Raw genomic sequence first — 21,042 nt, 5'->3', positions numbered from 1 at the left:
GTGGTAAGTGATGATGAAGTTAAAGATTTGTGATTTATGTATGACACACAGATTTTGGGAGTCTCACAATAAACTCCGTTCCTTAGCGTTTCCTATAAAGAAGCTCAAAGTGAAACTCTTTCGCCGAGTGGGTGGAATATCCAAGATAAAGTTCGTTGAAATTCGTGACTGAGATAGAATCGTTTGATAAGAGAAAGTGTGATAATGCCGAGTCTTTCCGAAGTACATAACTATGTATTTGTAAAAAAATGTTTACTGAATTCACTGGTTGACTGAACAGTGAGTGTGATTAAACTGACTCAGAGTGTAGCCTCCGTGATACATTGACTTGACTCTTGACTCTAAAGACCTATGTGGCCTAGATGGGACAGAGGCTATCAACAGAGATCTTCCATCTTGACATACATATCAATTATTATGTTTAACGGCTTATTTACGTAACCATTTGACAAGAACTCGACGAGTTTCAAGCCATTTTAGAGGCTGAATATGAGCCTGCCCAGAACAGCATTTCGAGACACAGGACTCGGCCACAGTCGCGCTGCGACTAGCGAGTGGCGACTCGAGTTCACAGATGGTTAATCTCGAGTTTCGCACCCAAAGCGCCCTCTGCCTGTAATAGTTACGTGCGAAAGCCGAAAAACATAGTAACTGATTTAGTATGTGTCACGAAAGTTATAATATAGACATAAATATCGTTGGTAAAATAGGAGATAACACATATTTTCCCATTTTGTTGTCATACAAATTATCTACCTACCTACAAAAATAATGCTTAGGATTATAATAACAAGTACTTATTAATCCAAGGGGCTTAAATGCATAAATCTATTTCGTATTAATTATATCCTGTTGTATCTCATTTATCAAAAATGCATATAAATTTAACGTAGGTTAAAAAGAAAAACATAAAAATCTTACATTCTTGTGAATCAACCACAAATGACCTTGACATGTCATGTCAGGCTTATTAGCTTGTACATTGGATCCGGGTTTGTTTTCAAACTGTGACCAGACTCCTGTAGTTGATGCAGTACCCTTTTCAAATTCCCTATTATTCCCTGGTCATCACCTAAATCTGGGGATTATGATAATTCGGGAGACTCTTCATCTTTCTTAACCTTCTATTATTCAGTTGCAGTTCTTTTTTCAGCAGCACACAATCTTCTTTTGGTGATGACGCTGATGTTTTCTGTCTGTGTTTCTAGGTGGCGTATCAGCTCACGGCAACGGGCATATATGGATATTGTAGTAATATTGACGTGTAAAATTGTTATTTTGTAACCTAATTGCAGAAATAAATAGCTATCATTTATCAGTGATGGGAACCCGGACTTAGAGCTTTGGAATCGAGGGTTGATGTTTTATGTCTTCATTTCTTCTTTTTGAGACGTAAGCAACAAGTGAAGGAGAAGGGGGGAAGATCGTGAAATAGGTACCTAAATACCAAACAAATACACAAAAAAATAATAAAGCTATAACACCGTAGCCAAAACACGTTAATAACATTAATTAATCAAAAAAGTTCGGTTTTAAAAAAAAAATATCAAAACAGACATTGGACAGTCTCTTAGATTTATTTACACCGACAGTTTTATTTACTTGTTTTTAACACGATACGTACTTACCTATGTTTTAATCTTATACACATACTCATGTATAAAATTAAAACTAGCTACATACACCTTTGTATAGAGAGCTTTTCCACTAGAGATGTGCTATGCTACGTTGCTATGAATGCGTTTGGGTTCCATCAATCATATTTATTGGTACACATAGATTAACACTAGTGCAAACGGAACGCAAACGAATCAGCCAAGCTATGTTTTTATATGGAAAGATGTGTGCTATGGATAGCTTCCCTACTACGAGCTAAGCATTTTCCTCGCACAGCTACATAGCTTAGTCGAAACGGTCACAAAGTTTCACAGCTTAGCTATTGTAATAGCTAACGAAGATGTATCTTCGTAGCATAGCTATACTACACATCTCTGGTGAAAAAGCACCCTTAAATCATTAGTTAGTCCACACTACGATAAAAAAGCTGGACTATTGCGAGTCGAGTTCGGGTACGGAGAATTTCGAATCATTATGTATAAAAAAGGCAAAATGCGCCTTAATTGCATGGGAAAGTATGATACCGTAGTAGACACATTATACCAGAGTTACAGTAACAAATAACCAAAAATATAACAACATAATATTTAAGATGAAACGACACCATGCGAAGTAGGTAGTTGCGTTTTTTTTTTTTTTTTTTTTTTTTTACATTTAATGGGTCGACGTTTGACCGCTATCTCACCTGATGGTAAGTGATGATGCGGCCTACGGTGGAGCACGTCTGCCCATAAGCAACCTATTCACTCGGGCTTTGAAGACACCCAGGTTATACCCATCAGGAAACACAGACTCCGGCAAGGAGTTCCACTCCCTAGCAGTTCGCACAAGGAAGCTTGAAGCGAAGCGCTTCGTGCGAGTTGGTGGGATATCTACCATGAAGCGGTGACGCCTCGCCGATTGTCTTGTGGTTCGATGATGAAAAGGACTAGGGGAATCAAGTTGTGCAATTCCCCCGCACACTCTCCGAAATGTATCCGGTAAAAAACGGAAAGGCTTGCGACCTTGCGCCTGTGTTCAAGGCTTTGAAGCCGGGCCTCCACAAGCGCATCATCGTTGATGAGCTTCTTGGCACGCCTTTCAATGTGTTCGAGCGCATCTAGCTGGCATTTAGCCGAGCCGTCCCAAAGGTGAGAACAGTACTCCATACATTACGTAGCATTACGTAGCCGCTACGAATCTGGTAACCATTACGTAGCACCCGCGTAGCGACTACGCAGGCGCTGCGTAGTCGCTACATTACTATCGTACTGATTAATTATTGGGATGCCATAATATTGTTTTAAGTAGTAACAGATTCTTCATAATACGTACGAATGAGAATGGCTGGTAGCCTCAAGGTTTTATAAATGTAGACACTACATATCTACGTACGTATGTTGCATAAAAGAAAAAATCCTAGATGATTGATCAGGCACGGTACCGGCGCATGAGCACGGTGCAAGGCTGCCAATCTCAATTACAGGATCAACTGCGCAAAAAGGATTATAGTGTACCTACAACTAGTACCTACCTACATTATCCGATGGCACGATATCGACGCAACTACACAATCGGAAGGGCAGTTACTTGCATTTTTTTCTAGGTGTGAATATCCTACCAATTTCCAAAACTAGTCTTGTGATAACAAGCTGGAAACAAATGGATGATAGATGCACCAGCATAGCAGAAAAAGGAGGAGGTCTATTATATCAAATAGTGGGTAAACCTAGACTATAGACACTGCAGCTTTTTTTTAGATGAACAAAAGTGTTAAGGGTAGGTAAGAGTTATGCAATCTGGATAAATAATAATTGGAAAGAAATAGCGAAGGTTTCTCAGACAACTCCTCAAAAGGGGCCATTTGAGGAGTTGCCTGAGAAACTGAGAAAATGCTAAGCCACGGCAAATTATTTTTATTTGTTTAAATTTTTTTTCGTTTAATGTTGGTTTAAAGAATTTTAACTCAAGAAAAAATAATATCTATTTTCCTTGAGTTAAAATTCTTATGAATTAATTAAAGTATTTTTCGAATCGACTAAGGTTTTTAGACGATCTTACTAAGTAACGCAGTTACACTTGTACTTCACCTCCATATTTATCATTAAACTTCGAATTGTTAAAAATTTAAAAAAAAACAGGTATAATAATAAAGGACCAAATATTTAGCTTTATTATCACATCATCAGTTATAAAATCATTAAATCATTGAGACTTTCTTTATGACTAAAATAATACAATCAAATAGAATCGTTTAATTATGACTTGAACTATTTCCTACAAAAAATAAAAATAGGGTCGTTTTACGTCTTGCTTTTTTATAATATTGTGGAACACTGTATTCCTTTGCGCCAGGATAGTACGAGGTATTATTTTGAATCGATTAAAAATCGTCTAAACAGCGAGGCCACCCAACACTATGTTGATTTCGTATAGTCTGTGGAACAAAATCTCGTCACTCGTCAAGTCGTCAGTTCAAATTACAACTTGCTTCATTCGTTCAGTTTTATTTTGATACTTCAATGTACTAACAGTACAGTTTACTTTGTGCAATTTCTTTTAATTTTTGCTAATATTTTGTGATGGAAGGTTTAATTATATAGAAAGTTGATTAATATTATCACAGCTTTATAACTGCTGTATTTTATACTATAGTTTAATACATATATTGTAGAGAAAATGATTTCATTTTTATTATTTGTGATATTTACTACTAATATTGTGGCTGATGAGAGCGTCAAGTATGCTGCAGTTATATTTAGACATGGGGACAGGACTCCAGTGCAACCCTACCCGACAGATCCTTGGCGGAACGAATCTTTGTGGCCTGTGAAATTTGGAGAGCTGACTAATGTTGGGAAGCGGCAACATTACGCGCTGGGAAAGTGGCTCAGGCAAAGATATTCGGTAAGATGATACCTCCTTTGTCAAAGTATTTAAACAAAGCTAGCACTAATCTCGTCAATAAATAGCAACATCACACATGTAATCTGAGCATTGAGGTGCTACTTCAAGATTGTTAAAATAATCAACATGATAATAAAAATTGTCTTTAAATTTTTATTTCTAAAACAAAAGATATTGATAAGTAAGTCACCAACTGATAGGTATTTATGGCATACATTTAGTAGTTGACCTCACTGTTCATTATGTTATTTAAACTAGTTACTTATTATTCCATTATTGGCACATTGTTATGTCTCATGTAACAGTACAGAGGTAAAAGTGAGTGCTGTGTGTACTGTCTAATTGTTAGTATCACTCACGCAATGCTTATTATGCAAGTTCAAGCAACAGCGACCTTCTCAACCTTGTTCTATAATTTTTAAATTCTGAATACGATTGGCAATGGCAAATGTAATTTTGCTCTAGCAAAGACAATTCATGGCCAGTATCTCAATTATGAAATTGATTTTTTCCAGCATTTATTATCCGACGCATTTGACCCTACCGAGATTTATATTCGGTCGACAGATGTAGACCGCACTCTTATGTCGGCTCAAGCTAATCTAGCAGGTGCGAAAAAAAATTTTCTACAATATGCATGATCATTATATCATTCAAAAATATTTTGAATATTTACAAACATTTCATTTTCAAATAGGCATGTACCCACCAAAGAGTAAAACTGTGTGGAATACTGAAATAAACTGGCAACCCATACCAGTACACACAGTTCCTGAACTAGAAGATGAACTCCTTGCAATGAGGAAGCCGTGTCCTGCTTATGACACGGAATTAGAGAGGGTAATGCACTCAAAGCCATATAAAGAAAGACTGAGGAAGTACCAGCATCTGATGGAGTAAGTTATTTCTATGATCTGCTTCTGTTACAATATAAAAACTACACAACACCTGAGTTGGATAAAAATTTATAAAGCTAAGAACAGTGAATCATAACATAGAAATTATAAATATTTAGAAAAGTTTAGTTCATCATATTTCTCTTTTTCTCCTAACATTTTTACTATACATGATCAGCTCCGAGTCTTAACAGGATATTGCTGAGTGTCAGGATTTCCATAAGTCCGTAACCTACTGAGGGTCATATCAGATTTTTAGAAGATAGTTTGATCAGATTTTGTGATAATCAATAGGAACATTCATATTTATAAATAACCATTTTCAAGAAGTAGGATTGGATATGAGTTTTATGATACTGAATTGGTATAAACAGGTGTTATAACATTTTTGCACACCATATTCAGAGATCAAAGGCGTTATGTTTGTGTAATATAAGTAAACTATAAAACAATAAAGTGTATGAGTAATAATACATAGACTTCTAGTTTCCTCTTAAGTATTATATTTTCTATAAATAGATGATAACGCAATGTATTTTAGATAAATAAATAAATAACAAGAATAATAGGTATACTAATATTGGTCAACAGACAAATATAATTATTATCAAAGACAATTTTAACTTAAGTTGTAAAGCACAATGTACTTTATTATCACGAAAATTTTTATGTTTGATGTTCAATGTTATGTTAGATAGATAACTCCTTATCATATACCAATAACTTAAATTACATTGTGTACATAAAGTTAACAAATTACAGCATTTGTTGTACAATGGACCAAGATAAGGTCTTGGGACCAACCAACCTTGGGATGCATTCATATACCTATAACATTAGGAAAAATTTGCGAAAGTGGTACAATTAAAATAGATAGTGTTATTACAGCTATTACGTTATTAAACTATATGATATTATCAATTTAATGACTGCCTCACTGTTCGTTTGCACGAGGATTCGTTTTCACGATCGCTATAGAAGGCAAGCCATTGTTGCGATTATCGATTCCGCACTTTATGTAGGTATTGTTTACTTAGAATTTGGAGTTATTACGTCTCATATTACAAAATATGTTCATTCTAACAACATTATGAGAATACTTACATCAATTGTATATCTTAACACCTTTTTAACTATTAAGTAATGTAAAGCGACGTTATGTAACATATAACTTTTTTATTTTCAGTTATCTGTCAGCGTATTCTGGTATGAAGGTGAAAGACTATTATGATATTGTTGATATTTATAGTACTTTATACATAGAGACTCTCTATAACTTTACATTGCCAAATTGGACGCAATCTGTATACCCTGATGAGATGCGTGAACCAGCGTGCTACAGGTTTGTGATTTCTATACTTTATTGTATTTATAAACACCATAGGTATTGATCATGATCAATCATCATCATCTTCAACAGCCCTTGAAAGTCCACTGCTAGAATAGGCCTCCTTTACAGAAGGGAAATTTGGCGTTATATCTAAGCTTGCGAGCGAATATTGCAGTTTTCAAAAATCATGTTTATTAGATAACACTGCTGCCTGGTCTCTGGTTAAATACCTATGTATTTAGTCCGTAGTTGATTCTCACAATAACCGTGGGAAGCACCCCCCACCACACTGTTATGAAAAACATAGGCATTCATGGAATCGTTCAATTATATCTGTAATGTTCGCGCTTTGCTATCTATAATCTATATCTATCTGATTTCACACCAACCCTAGCCACGAGGCGTCCTGATACCTCCATACATACAGGAAGCAATTAATCACTAAATGAAAGGAAGGCGCCAATCTCCCTGCTCGCTACGAGCGAATTGATGCAATATTAACGTTGATGACTTGCAGTAGGAAGTCCATGAATGCATTTTACGACAGCGGTGAATTGTAAAAAGTTGTTTACAAATCGTACATAGTAAAAACTGTAATGATTTACTTAAAATAAATTCAATTGGCAGACCGCAGGGTCGACACAGTGACTGGGCATGAAGAGCGACGTTTTGCGCGTTCGATACCTGCACGGAGCACGCAGCAACTCTGTGTGATTCAAAGATTGTTGTTCTGGGAATGGGAATTATGCGAAATTGTGTGTTTGTAAATTGTAAACGCACCCACTACACACGACAATAGCAGAGAGGGGCAACGATTTCTTAATAAAAAATCTGCCTTATTTCCACTTAAGAATATATTTTCTTCTCTTATTACAGCTTCAAGACTGAAACAGGATCTCCTCTTCTCTCCCGATTGAAAGTAGGTCCATTGCTCAAACATATAATGACACATATGTCGGATACTTTGTCTGGTGATAAGAAGAGCCATAAGGTGGTGATGTACAGTGGACATGACCTGACCGTGGGCAGTATACTCAATGCCTTAGGCCTGTATGATGGAAACTGCCCAGTGTACACATCAACTATATTCATTGAATTAGTGAAAGCAAGTAAGTAGTACTTATGTTAATGTAGTAATTCTATCAATAGATTGCAGACATATTATTGGTAACTTCACTCATCTTGTTCTCAAAGAGGCCAGTTTTGTAATATACACCACCTTTGAAACAGTTCTGAGGTTCATGTTTTATTGATTGAGCTTGAGCTTACTACTATGTGGTTTTCGTGCGTACTAAAATTACGAAAAAAGCGCAATAATAATTTGTCGGAAGCGGAAATCGAATCCGAAATCCTTAGCTTGACTATTGTAATAATTATTATTCAACTTCTATTATAAGTATACCAGTGTTAATTTTACTGGGTTTTCAATTTCAGATAAAACAGGGGAACACTTTGTGAGGATCTCATACAGGAACTCAACAGAGATTGTAGAACCATATATACTCAAGATACCATTCTGTGGCGAAGTCTGTCCGGTGGAAAGATTCAAGAAATTGTATGATAACCTTGTATCTGTTAACTGGGAAGAAGAATGTAAGAAACAGGTAAGAAACTTGTCAACATATGTCACAAGTGGCATGAAATTACAATTGAATAGATACTTAAACTTAAATAGTTAAATAAATAGCTAATACTGAATTAGGAGATTCATAAACTTGACTTCCTACCGTAGTGATTAATAATAATTTGATATTTTTCAGTCTTGTTAAACTCAGGTCGTCAAGTTTCAAAATAGGTAAACTGATCTTGATAAACTATGTATCCGACTTGCATACTCTTAGAACTATAGAATAGAAGTTAGATAGATCTGTAGTCTTGTAGTTATTTTGTGTATGAAGTTAGTTGTGTAGCAATCCTGTTATATTAAGAAAATATTTGAAAGTAAACTCATAGGTTTCCACTTTTAAAGCATCTTGCTTTGAGGGATTACTGAAAATCATATTCATTATAATATTTTAGATTTAGGGTGCTTTTCCACCAATGATTATGCTAGGTAGCTATGATACAAAGATGTAATAGTTAAGCTGTGAAACTATGTGAATATTCCGCCGATACTAAACTGTGCGAGGAAGATGCGTAGTTTTAGTATGCCATGCATGAATAGTAGTGAAGCCATCCATAGTATGCATCTTTCCATATAAAAACTTAGCTTAGCTGATTCCGTTGTAACCAGTGCTAAAATATGTGTACCAATAAATATGAATGGTGGAAGCAATACTCATCCACAGCAACATAGCATAGCACATCTCAGGTGGAAAGGCACCATTAGGCCAGGCTCCACAAAAGCCTCAGATGAGAGGAATGGAGCAGAGATATTTATTAAACAACCACTCAGTGATATCTATTGATGCTGATGTTAGAAGAAGTATTGGAATAATGAGCTTCTATTGGTGGTTAAAAAAACATATCTGTTCTTTCTCTCATCACGACCCTGCCTATGTGGACTCTGGGCTTTATAAATATGTCTACAGATAAATATTTACTAGTACTATCGCTATCAGTACTATCCATATCCTTACTATATTTATATAACAATATGTACAGTATCATTAGAAGAATGTAATTGTAATTTGATAAACAGATTATACTATTTTGGTAGTATTGAATGTCAACATTCTTAAGTAATGTTTGTGTTGTTATTGAATAACAATATTTGTGACTAATGTCTTATTTATCACAAGACAATATTAGTACTTATAATAATTGCCTTTATTTTCCCGCTATGATTCTCAATAATTTAATAGGCATGCACTTAGTACTTGTATAAAACTAAATTAGTCGAATACTTGTAGGTATATTAAATCATAATATATGCAAGGAAAACAATATGTTGTTGCTAAACTGTGTTATTTATATGCTTATGATCTTTCTCACTTAATCCAAGTATTGAATGTATTGTTCCATCACTGATGGCATGATGGCATGGTGCCACAAAAAATGTAGTAAATTGCCATTTCAGTTTAGGAACATTTATGTATGTCATCAGTACTTTACCATGAGTTTATTGCTACCGTAGTTGTCGATACCCGACAGCGATGACTTAAATCTTTGGTGTGGGTGTGCTGAGCTTTACAGCGCCACTAGCGAGCATAGCACATACGAAACTAAGATCCCTAAGATTACGAAACTAAGATCCCTACGAAAATATTACGCGGTCGCTATCGAGGTATCGACAAATATTGTGGATGTAAATTCATGATAGAGGTACATACTCTTAATGTAACCTTATCTGTGTACCAACGTTCTAAATCGTATTAAGATTTTTTATTGTGTTACAGTTCCCGGCGCTTCTTGGAGCCTCGTTTATAGTTGGCCTGTGTCTATTTATAACAATATACGTAGTCCACAAAATACACTTTGCTCGTGTTTATAATCAATACAGGTCAGTATATATTGGAAGGTTAGTATTATATTCTTAAATCAGGTTTTGGCTGGTTGTACAGACACGCTGATCGTCAGCGCTGACAGGTCAATATGCATGTATGTCACTCAGCGTTGGCATCTGACCAGATGGTCACAAATGTACCATAGCACCGGTAACGGATGAACCATGAAAAAGAATATTCCTTAGTTAATTAGTTTAATAATCGATATCATAGGTGCTTTATAATAATCAGCGTCAGACGCACTCTGACGCCTGAAAATCAGCTTGACTGTAACTCAGTAACAGACCTTTTGTAAATTACTGTTATCTCTTTAATAGTAAAAATTAATGCCAATTTTAATATTTTCAGGAAAAATTTGTCTTACCAGAGTATCCAGAAACCTACCGTTATGCTAAGCAATCCACTGCATGCTTAGATAGTATTATATCTCTACATAAATGTATACAATCAATACCTATTTTTAGATAATTATGCATTTGTATAAAAAGTTGACTGTGTTTTATTCCTTGACCAAAAATGTATTAACTATTTAGTAGCTACTAGTTCCTTATTGGATCAGCGAAATAAAAGTCATTATCTTTAATAAAATACTACTTTCATTCATAAATGCACATCTGACCTAACAACTCCTACATAAATATCTACCTAATCCTAATGTTCGTTCTTCGATAAATAAAAAAGACTTCAAAATGTATGCAGTAGTTCTGGAGATAAATGCCTTCAAATAAGAAAAAACAGCACTGTTGCGCACAGCATTGAAAAAAGTATTTACTTAAAAACTACCTACCTGGATATAATATTAGATATTACCTTATTCATAAATTAATCACCTACTTTTTTGTGTGATCGAATATGCCCACTGTCGAGGACAGTTACCTAAACCCACTAATAAGACAATTATTTAATGTGCACGGAGGTACCTGCTTACCAACAAAAGTTTAGGCCAAGAGGACATAGAAAGGTCATGTACCTTAGGTTACCTGGTTATGTTGACCGTTGTTAGATATCGAAATCCACTTGAAAGCTCATTAAAATCTACTGTAGAGCGTTAATGTACATAATAATATTATGTAGGTAGTAGTTAAAGTTATAAATTGAAATTAAAGTATAAAATTTCGGGTATCATGTTTTTTTTTTAGTTAGGTAGGTATAAATATCGTATATTATAAAGTAGGTATAATTTTAGGGGAAGATGGTTAATTTTCGGTTCCACTAGAATATAGAACTACCGTCCTCCACGACCAGGGAGGGAATAAGAGCTATTGAGCTATCTGCGACATCATCGATTTTTTCTTTAGAGGAGCCATAACTATCTGTTTCCATTGGGTAGTAATCTGAAAATCCTGAAAGTCATACTCGTAAATGTAACGCCAACTTTTTAAAACCTTCAAATCAACTTTAATCATGGTGGCCAATCTGACTAACTTCGACAAATCTACTCTACGCTACCCTGGACACAACTACACACAAGGGTGTGCACAAACACAGGTGCACTCTTGGAACCCGAAGCGACGGCAGACCCACCGAAAAGAGTTCAGGCGCAAGACCAACGAGTTTACTTGCTTTCCGAGGCACGGGGGTGGAAACAACAACAAACTTCCTGACTCCAGGATAATAATGGCCATTTTTCTGAGGAAATGCCATTGGCAGTGCCCGAATGCCCGATGCCCATTGTACAGCAGCCGGTCACCCAGTCACTGCCAACTAAGAACCATGCTGATATAACAATAGACCAGCAACAATCCTATAAAATCGTAAATTTTTTGTGTGATGCCTCTTCTGTAATAAGTTTTTTCTAACTTTGTAGATGAGGAATAGACAATATTAAAATGACTTCTTTGAAGTAATATTATCTGTCTCGTCATCTCGTGTTGTGTGCGTATCCGAACGTTTGCAACGTCTGATCATGTTTTTATAAGTTGTCTGTGGATTTTTAGTTGTCAAAAGAAAATGAAGTGTTTCGATCGAGTAGGAGAATATTACAAAACTCGATAATTATTACTTGTGAAAATTCTCAATAAAATATCGAAGTAATTTACAAAGATAAATGGATTATTTTTTTGTGATGGGACAGTTTATTTTATGAATTAAGTGCAGTGTGTGTTATTGATGTGTTTACGGTTTGTTTCTTAGTTATTTGGTCACGTCTACTTCGTTTATTCTATGAGTCGCTTGCGTAGTCTTGGATAAAATATTATTATAGGCTAATAACTACAGTATTTGTTATAATTTCATTACAATTTAGATATAATAACAATTTTGCAGTACACCCCTATTTTACCTAGAGATGCAACAAGTGTTACCATCATATACTTGTTTTTTCAAGTTGAATAGGTACCCACATTAGGGTTTAGATAACATTTCAAATTCATCTAAATGTGGGTATGAATAATAACGTCCATTAGTAAGGTTGGCCCCATTTGGTGTATAAACTTGGTGAGTAGAACATGCCTATTCTTTTTTTAAAAGAGCAGATGGAGCTAGTTTTTTGTAAGTAAAAATAATTTTGATCAACATTCTGTACAAAGTTTAAAGAAGTTGATTTAGACGACAGAACTGTAAAATTTTTACTTTCACTGGGAAGCTAACTTTTTATTTTTATTAGTCTTCCTTTTTTAAAGTTTATTATAAGTAAAAATGTTACTTAATTTTTTGTTTTATCTGTGATTACTGTTTGAAATGATTAACTGCTAGTGCCCTAATAATGTCAGACATTAAAAAGATCAACATTCTGTACAAAGTTTAAAGAAGTTGATTTAGACAACAGAACTGTAAAATTTTTACTTTCACTGGGAAGCTAACTTTTTATTTTTATTAGTCTTCCTTTATTAGTCTACCTCATAGTTAAATGTTGAACCATTGTTAATTTGTGATTTTTAAAGTTTATTATAAGTAAAAATGTTACTTAATTTTTTTGTTTTATCTGTGATTACTGTTTGAAATGATTAACTGCTAGTGCCCTAATAATGTCAGACATTAAAAAACTGATAGTTGTTATTAGATACACTGCATATGTATTGATACCTACCCTCAAAGGTTTTATGTTGAGGCAGTCCTTAAAAAAATAGACAGAGACACACACATTGAAGCATTTAAAGAAGTTTCTATATACTTCTTTTATTATGAGGGGATTAGTCAGTAGTTAGTTAACCTTTTAAAATGAATAAAATCTTATAACATGCGTTGTTTGATATGGTAACTTGCAGTACAACTTAAATAACCCGGGAAATCTATACCAGTGAAGGAAATAATTAATGATACAAAGTATTTTGTTCCCTAAAAGTAATAATGTTTTGCTATTATAAATGAAAGTGAATCAACAGTGATTATTTAAGTTTTAGAATGTAACATAATGGTAGAAATAGTTTGAATAAAACAAAATGAAGGTAGAATGAATTTATTACATCGGATGATCGATCACCTCAATTGATGTTTGAATTCAATGAACTTATATTACATAATATCTTGGCCTTCCTGTTCAGGGAAAATCTAGCCAACAAGATTATTGTACCTAATTTTATAAATTGTAGTGTTATTTTTAGTTACATACTTTTAAAGTAGGTATTGACCTAAGTACCTTCTATTTTTTTTTTGTTATGAAATTATTTCGTTGATACTAAGTAATTAGATATTGACATATAAAATAAAAAATGTGACAGGTAAAGAATATCTACTTAGTTTATGGGTAAAATAAAAGAAAATAAATACTTAAATAGTAGTTTCATATTAGTAAACCTATAACATTTTTAAGTATTGAAAGTAAAAAAAAAAAATCGTATTTATACATTTTTAATGGTTACCTACATTAATATATTTTTCATTTAAAATAAACATTGCAAAGATTCCTAGATATAGTTATGTAGTTACCTAGAATCAAAACACATCCAAATCACTCATAATAATATTATGAATTATGATATTGTTACTGACAACTGATAAAAACGTTTATTTATACTAAAGAGTCAACAACTTCATAAATGCCTAAAAATAAAAAATAGGACACAATGACAGTAACTAAGCACCTAAAATTGTCCAACTTGCTAATCTTTTGTAACTATAAGTGATTTATTTAGTTTAATCTCCTGTCTGCTGTATAGGTAGTCATGTGATACAAAAATAAAAAAAAAACACATCCACATATTTACCATTAGAACTTTAAGAGCAATCAGTAAAATGAAACATAAACATATCAATTTATGTTGTCATCATACTTCAATCTTAGACAAAAACAAAACAACTAGGAGTCCACAGATCAAGATTACCTGGGCGAAACAGTATTCCGTACGGCTCACTTCAGTTCGCATTATAACTGCATGATTGTGTCCGCGTATTACGGTTTATTGCGCCAACAACAATGCGTGTAGCAAATAAATTTACGGCAGTGAAGATGTACGAAGCTAAAGTAACATAATCATCGTTGTGAGACCCATGTGACGTCACTACGTGTGGGCATCACATGCGATTAGCCGGATCTACACTGTGCGACCTCGCGAAACGTCTGTTATCGTTTGCGCGAAGCATCGAGGTTTTAATTTGCCTCGCCTTGGCTTTGTTACGATAACTGTGGGTTAGAAGGCGAGCCAGCTTCAGAATTCATGATAACTTGCGAAAATACTACATTACTTAATTATAACTATGAGTTATAAATTGACCTTAATACCTTAATACCTAGTGTTGATTGAAAATAAAGGTAAACTTTAGGCGTCCATAACGTTCTCTATACTGGATCTAGAACATGTAATCAATGTCACACGAGTTGAAACAACTACACCAAGTAAGCGTTAAGCACAATACGCGAAGTATTTTAAAATATTTCGGTTGATAAGATAAACTTTGTTCCATTTTTTTAAAGTTATTTTTTAAACCTCTGCTTTGTTGTTTGTTCATTATGGAGTTGTTCAGAGAAATGTATAAATAAAGACTATAGCTCTATAATGAGTGATGATAAGATAAACATGTGTAATCTGATTTCGAAGAGCCTAGGTATATCCATAGGAAATGTTTTCTAGTTACCTAGTCATTCAAACAGTGCATGATAAGAATTTTACACAGATAGAAAAAGCTATACGCCTGTTAAATGTGATGTCATACCAAACTATTGGCAAAATCACGGTACCTAGTAGTAGTACCTATACTTGGTCCAAAAAATATTACGCGTCATCATTATCACCGTCCACCGAAAGACGTGCACTGCTGATCAGTCCAAAAAATATTCCGTGTAGTTATGTAATGTATTTGCACTACTAATATTTCCACTCAAAGTAACTGTAATCGCAACTGGCTTCACAATTATTGAGTTCGATTACTTTAATGGTTTGTAATTTTTTTGCTATACATTTAACTAACTAATTGGCTTTCCATTAGACCATTTGTATGTCACATACCACCAACATTGGTTTAACTAACTATGTGAAGTATTGAAAATAGCGTAGGATTTGCAAACCGTTCGGTTTTCACTATCTGTAATGATGGCAATCATTGCCAACTATCATATCTCTTCAGGAATTCATAGATGCTTAACACTTTTGTGTTTTGAGCGCCCTACGGCTGGTAATGAGATAATTTTCACGGCCGATTTTAATCTTTTGCCGTATGCGAATTTTTCCGTTCCAAACAAACATTCGGTTTGGTAAGTTCTTTCCTGTTGAGTTAACGTAATAGTAAATATTTCGACGAGTTTTTTCAGTATCACCAATAGTTGTTAGTTAACTCGCTTTTTAAGAACTTTTATAAGAACCACTGTATATTTTGAAATTGTTAGGTAATTAGTTACTAAAACTATTCTAAATTTGCTGTCCGTTAGGCGACACTGCTATAGAAAGTACCTTTGATAACTACCTTTGATAGGTACTTTCTATAGCAGTGTATATAATAAGAGATAAATAATTAGTACCTAATTATGGCGGAGTGACTGCCAACAATTTTATTATCATATCTTTTTAAATTGTCAATTCCTATGCGATTGGTATGTGTGTAAACAAATAGATAGGTATGACGACTATAATTATTATAGTTATGTATAGATGGACACACTTGTTTTTGTTTGCAGAGTGTTGTTGTATGAGCAGTAGGTGGGATTTTACTACATAGGTAGGTAGATATTTATAGACGCGTGATGTCGTTAAGATTTGGCAGTAGCGGTTGCGAAATGTATTAGGCGCCAGTAATTTCTCATTGTTTATGTTGTTGACGACAACTAGGTAAGACCCAGTGCTCTCTTGCCCAGTCTCCAGCGAATGGAAAAACCGTGCCATTTATCGTGCATGCAGTACCTATTTATAATTTCCATGATTTCCATCGTATTTATCGGCCCCTAGTTCACTTTCTTCCAAAACAATCTCAATTCGATTAACTAGATCAGTAGTTTTAAAACAAACGTCATTTTACCCTTATTAATGTTTTCATCTGCAAAAACTGGCGGATGTTCTCAGTTTCTCGGAAGGTATTTTTTGATAATAAACAAAATATAATAAGAATAAGTACTCTATATTCTGTGTATCGCATGCATAAATATATAAAGCTTCTTTCATAATGATAATATGGTGTTCCATTGATGCGGAGTGCGCTGTAAAAACGTCAGATGACGTTTTAATGACTATCATCCTCTTAATCGTTTCGAGTACAAGTATGCCGCATGTCGTTGAAATGATGTTTAAGAAACTGTTATTGGTAGAGTAAGGTGTTCAGTTATGAAGGGATGACATTGAAGTGTCTGATATTTAGTAGTTAGTCGATCGTATGGCTATTGCAAGTCCTATTAAGTATTTGGGTCCAATTCATGTCCTTGTGTAACGTCACAAATATAGTTACTAACTTTGTGTGTTCTGCATGTCTTTTAAAATATGTATCTTGAATATCTAGCAGTGAGCTGTAAAATAGGAGCAGTATAATGCCTGTGATTCTTATCTGTACGCAATATTGCGTATTTACTGGTCGGTGCTACCCAAGCAAGTACCCTAGTAAATGATAGCAGTTGTCACTCTATGAATTAATTGAAATGTATCGTGTTGTTTAATTGACTGAATATTAATTCATAACTCATATTTAAGTAGTTGCATTCGGCCATGATGGAATAATATCAGGTAACTATGGCATTCCTTGGGATTGGTCACGTTGCTGATACAAGGCTACGTGAAGGCTGATGGCTGGACCTAATTCAACTTTTGCGTGACAATGAGGACTATCTATCGACTAGGATCAGCACACTAATCATAGTAACTAGCTGTCAAAAACTGAATGTACAATGGTTTGGCACTAACATACTTTCTATGGGCACGTTGGGCAATCGATCTGTGTTTTACTAGCGCCCGCATCCCAAAGCGGTTGGCCCCTAGAAGACCCTAGAAATGAAATATCTATTCAAGATTAAGCGCCACGAACATATTGTTTACCTAAAATTCCTATAACGAATGGTTTACACACGTAATGCTATGAATCCGTCACAGATGCAAGAGACGTGATATGTTTTTAATATTTCTGTGGTCATGATGTACTATACCAATGCGCTTCATGCTAGGTACTTATTACGAACGTTGAGGGAAAACAAAGGTACAGTGAGCCTACTTATACAACGGTTAGGTTATTAGGTACAGCTAGAACTGCAGATAATTTTACATTCAGCTTTTAACGCGGCCAGGGTATTTGAAAGTAACTTGATCTTAGTGCTCACACGTGTTTGATATGTGGCATTAGAGGATATACCTCGGTTATGTGCCTTTTGTTCGCACTGGTCGTTAGCAACAATAAACCCTTTTCGTTCACGGTCAGCGGGCATCAGGGTTCTGTGCATTGTCTGTTATTTACACTGCTTGGTAAACTAACTGCTACTTTCCTGGACTGCCATTTGTTTTCGCGTTGTTCGTTTTGATTTAGGTATTAAATCAAATGGTTGCTATTGACGGGTAAATATTGCGATTTTAAACTGCAATTAAACTGTAACGTGATAATTATTAGGCTTAAGGAAAATTGGGCATAATTGAACAACTATAATACTGTTTTCGGGAAAATTTTGAAGCACTCTCGTGTATAATAAATTGTATAATGTATTCAACATATTTGTTTTGTACTCACAATTAATTATACTGTTACAATTTGCACGCACGCAGAAACGTATTATAAAATAATATACGTTTTCTACATTGAAACTGTGAAATGAGAAATCAAGTCTGTTCGTTTATTTGTAAGTCACGCATTGTGCTGTTCACATTGATTCTAAGATAAGTTAATTGACGTAAACCATATGTTGTGTACAGACTTTGATATCTAGATAAGTAGATAAATACTTGGTTTGCTCTAATTTTTCCTATTATAGTACTTATTTGTTTCTGGGTCTGCAAATAATACATACACCTGTGGCTTCATACAAAAGTAGCTTATTTCACTCTCTAGTTTCCTAACTTGCTACGGAAACGATAAAAAATTAATACATTTCGCAATATCATAAATTTTGCGTAATAATGTCTCTAATTTTTCTTCGATTTCTTGGATATGTCATCATGGTGACCTTAGTATCCTTGGAAAGATATGAATACTCTGTGAATCTATTATTATTTTCCGATCGTTTGATAAAATGATGATTATTTTCTGAAGTTTATTAATCTCATAATGATGCACTACAGCAAAACCTATAATTATGAGGATGATCCATTTCTTTATTGGATTTTATTATTGGATTGGAAGTCTAGTGTTTCTTTAGACAACAAGATCTTTTCTGGCTTCTGAAATTTACTGTCGGACATTTGCCCTGGAGTTATCATTATTTTTAATTAAATTTTAAATAAGGAGGCGTGTTCACGTTTTATAATTGTCTTATTGAGAAGAACATACTAAGTATTTGCTAGCGAAGTGACGTAATTTACTTACATACTCGTAGACATTACGTAGATGTGTTTGTTTAGATTCTATTGTCTGAATATTTATTATGGCAGACGATAGCTAGCTTTTGCGATATGTAATTCACAGCCAATACTCGAGGTTAAACACAAATAATGCTAAAATTAAACACATTTCTCTCTTCCAATCGATTACAGGGCAATTGAGTTTCTTCCACTGATATTGAGGTTGACTTTTTTGAGGATTATGGTTATGTTCTATACTCTTCACAGTATGTTACCTGAAGATGATCACAATCTTTGGCTAGATTCAATAAGAATTTAATAAGTAGTTTTGTGCAAAGTTATAACTAGTTAATTTGAATCAACTCCTAAAACCTTCATGGATTACATTCTCAATTAATTTACCTAGGCGTAACACTGAGTACCTTTGCTTGCTAGTTGTTATGCACTTTGTGACTGCGTCCTTGCGCACCCGCATTAGCATCGATCGTTCATTAATCTCAACATGGCTTGACTAGTAAAATTAATTTAATCGTCAAGAATTCTGTTTTGTACAACTAAGTGGGTCTTAAGACTGCTTTGTTACATTAGTTATAATATTGATAAAAGTTTTGAAGTCGTTTTTACCTGCACGAGGTCTTGGTAACATCTTATTAATATACGGGTTAATTGTTGCTCATTTACCTGATATATTATGTATACAATCTGTCTGTAACCCATTACCACTGTTATTCGCACGTCGTGAAATATTGTGCTGCCGTTTTGCACACATTGTTCTTCGTGCACCGCTATTCACCTATTTAATTAGCAGTATACAATCCATTTATAGCATGACTCAAGGTCACTAGGATCTCAATATTGAGCCATTTGTAATCAACAGCGTAATGTAGCTGTTTATTTGGGAGTGTGCGTAGGAGGTGTAGGTTTAGCACAGAGACGCGAGATAACAGCTACTGCGACGTCCATTGCTTCATCTAGCCGTTGCTTCATTAACCAGCTATCTTGTAAAGTAAATGCAGCAGATGCTATGACAATAGCATTGTTACAAAGTATGTAAGTACTTCTGGGCCTATTATTATTCGGTACACGGTCATCCATCGTGCGTCTATTAAAACTGAACGTCGAGATGTCATGTGATGACTTCTTGATCCCGTCTAATTACTTTATGGATGCTGTTCGGTTCTACCATGCGTCTGTAGTGTTTGTATACTTATTATTTGATTGACATTATCACTGTGAAGCGAGAACAATTATTTGAACTCCATAATACTCCTTCGATATTTTAATTTTATGGCTTCAAATCACGGATTGGATAACTTGAGTTAAAACTAGTTAGTTGATGTTAATGATAGGACATTGTTTATTTTACGTTGAATAAATATATTGTACTAGGTATCTAACTATTCAGAAAAAAGTCCCCGAATAAATATTATTTTCCATTTTTTGTAGTTAGGTATCAGATTCATTGAGAGATTTCTACTTTTTGGCTGTCATCATCATCATCCGCCATAAGACGTCCACTACTGAACAAAGGTCCTCTTCCTCCCCTTTAATTCTCCATTCAGGTAATTCATTCGGTAATTCAGGAAAATTATGTTCAGAAAATAGTTTTATCCGTTTTAGTTTCCAGTTTCAATTGCTTAGGCGGACTGCTATCGTACATGTAATTAGTCCTGTCAATCTATCGTACTCAAACGTCAATGCGTCAATACTAACTTCCTTGTTATTCACATTCTCAATCAATTACAGTAATAATAATATCAATCATCTGTTTCTATGTACTGAATTGACTTGTCGTCACTTGTTGAATAGTCTTTTAATATTGTCGGAGGTTATAGCACTGTACAAATAAAATTCGTTAAATACCAGATGGGTTGCCTATTTATTCAGTTAGAAAATTAATGTCGTACTTATGTACTTAAACATATACTAACATCTATGTTATCCTTAGCAACATACATTCGAGTATTGGTATGATTGAGTACCCATGTATGACGTCTACCAGAGATGTACAATATATTTGAAATTATCAT

The 21,042-nt window shown here is 34.4% G+C and overlaps 2 protein-coding genes across 7 annotated transcripts in view; both read left to right on the top strand.

Annotated features, from left to right (window-relative positions):
- The first annotated feature begins 4,058 nt into the window (after positions 1-4,058).
- Positions 4,059-10,763, top strand: LOC118265922 (prostatic acid phosphatase). 3 transcript variants are annotated; one of them, XR_004782794.2, is made up of 9 exons: positions 4,067-4,503; positions 5,019-5,112; positions 5,201-5,399; positions 6,586-6,741; positions 7,606-7,838; positions 8,164-8,333; positions 8,490-8,524; positions 10,068-10,171; positions 10,524-10,662. XR_004782794.2 is itself a non-coding variant. In XM_035579220.2 (8 exons), exons 1-8 carry the CDS (start codon positions 4,276-4,278, stop codon positions 10,588-10,590), a joined length of 1,251 nt encoding a protein of 416 aa, XP_035435113.2. In that variant the 5' UTR covers positions 4,059-4,275; the 3' UTR covers positions 10,591-10,763. The 3 variants fall into 3 exon arrangements, 2 of the variants coding, with proteins under 2 accessions (XP_035435113.2, XP_035435125.2); XM_035579220.2 differs by lacking the exon at positions 8,490-8,524 and having other exon boundaries at positions 4,059-4,503; positions 10,524-10,763; XM_035579232.2 differs by lacking the exon at positions 10,524-10,662 and having other exon boundaries at positions 10,068-10,172.
- A 1,285-nt stretch (positions 10,764-12,048) lies between these two features.
- Positions 12,049-21,042, top strand: part of LOC118263163 (uncharacterized) — a 104,704-nt gene continuing 95,710 nt past the window's right edge. The window contains exon 1 of one of the 4 annotated variants that reach the window (XM_035574978.2): positions 12,049-12,295. The gene's annotated coding sequence lies outside the window, so the exon portion shown is untranslated. Of the gene's footprint in view, positions 12,296-12,594; positions 12,612-21,042 lie in introns of those variants that run through there. The other 3 variants (XM_035574997.2, XM_050704588.1, XM_035574989.2) reach the window with 3 other exon arrangements.

Source organism: Spodoptera frugiperda, chromosome 25 (assembly GCF_023101765.2).
Source record: "Spodoptera frugiperda isolate SF20-4 chromosome 25, AGI-APGP_CSIRO_Sfru_2.0, whole genome shotgun sequence".
Taxonomy (NCBI): Eukaryota; Metazoa; Arthropoda; class Insecta; order Lepidoptera; family Noctuidae; genus Spodoptera; species Spodoptera frugiperda.
The sequence above is the reverse complement of the archived record's forward strand: the minus strand, read 5'-3'. Positions and strand labels throughout refer to the sequence as shown.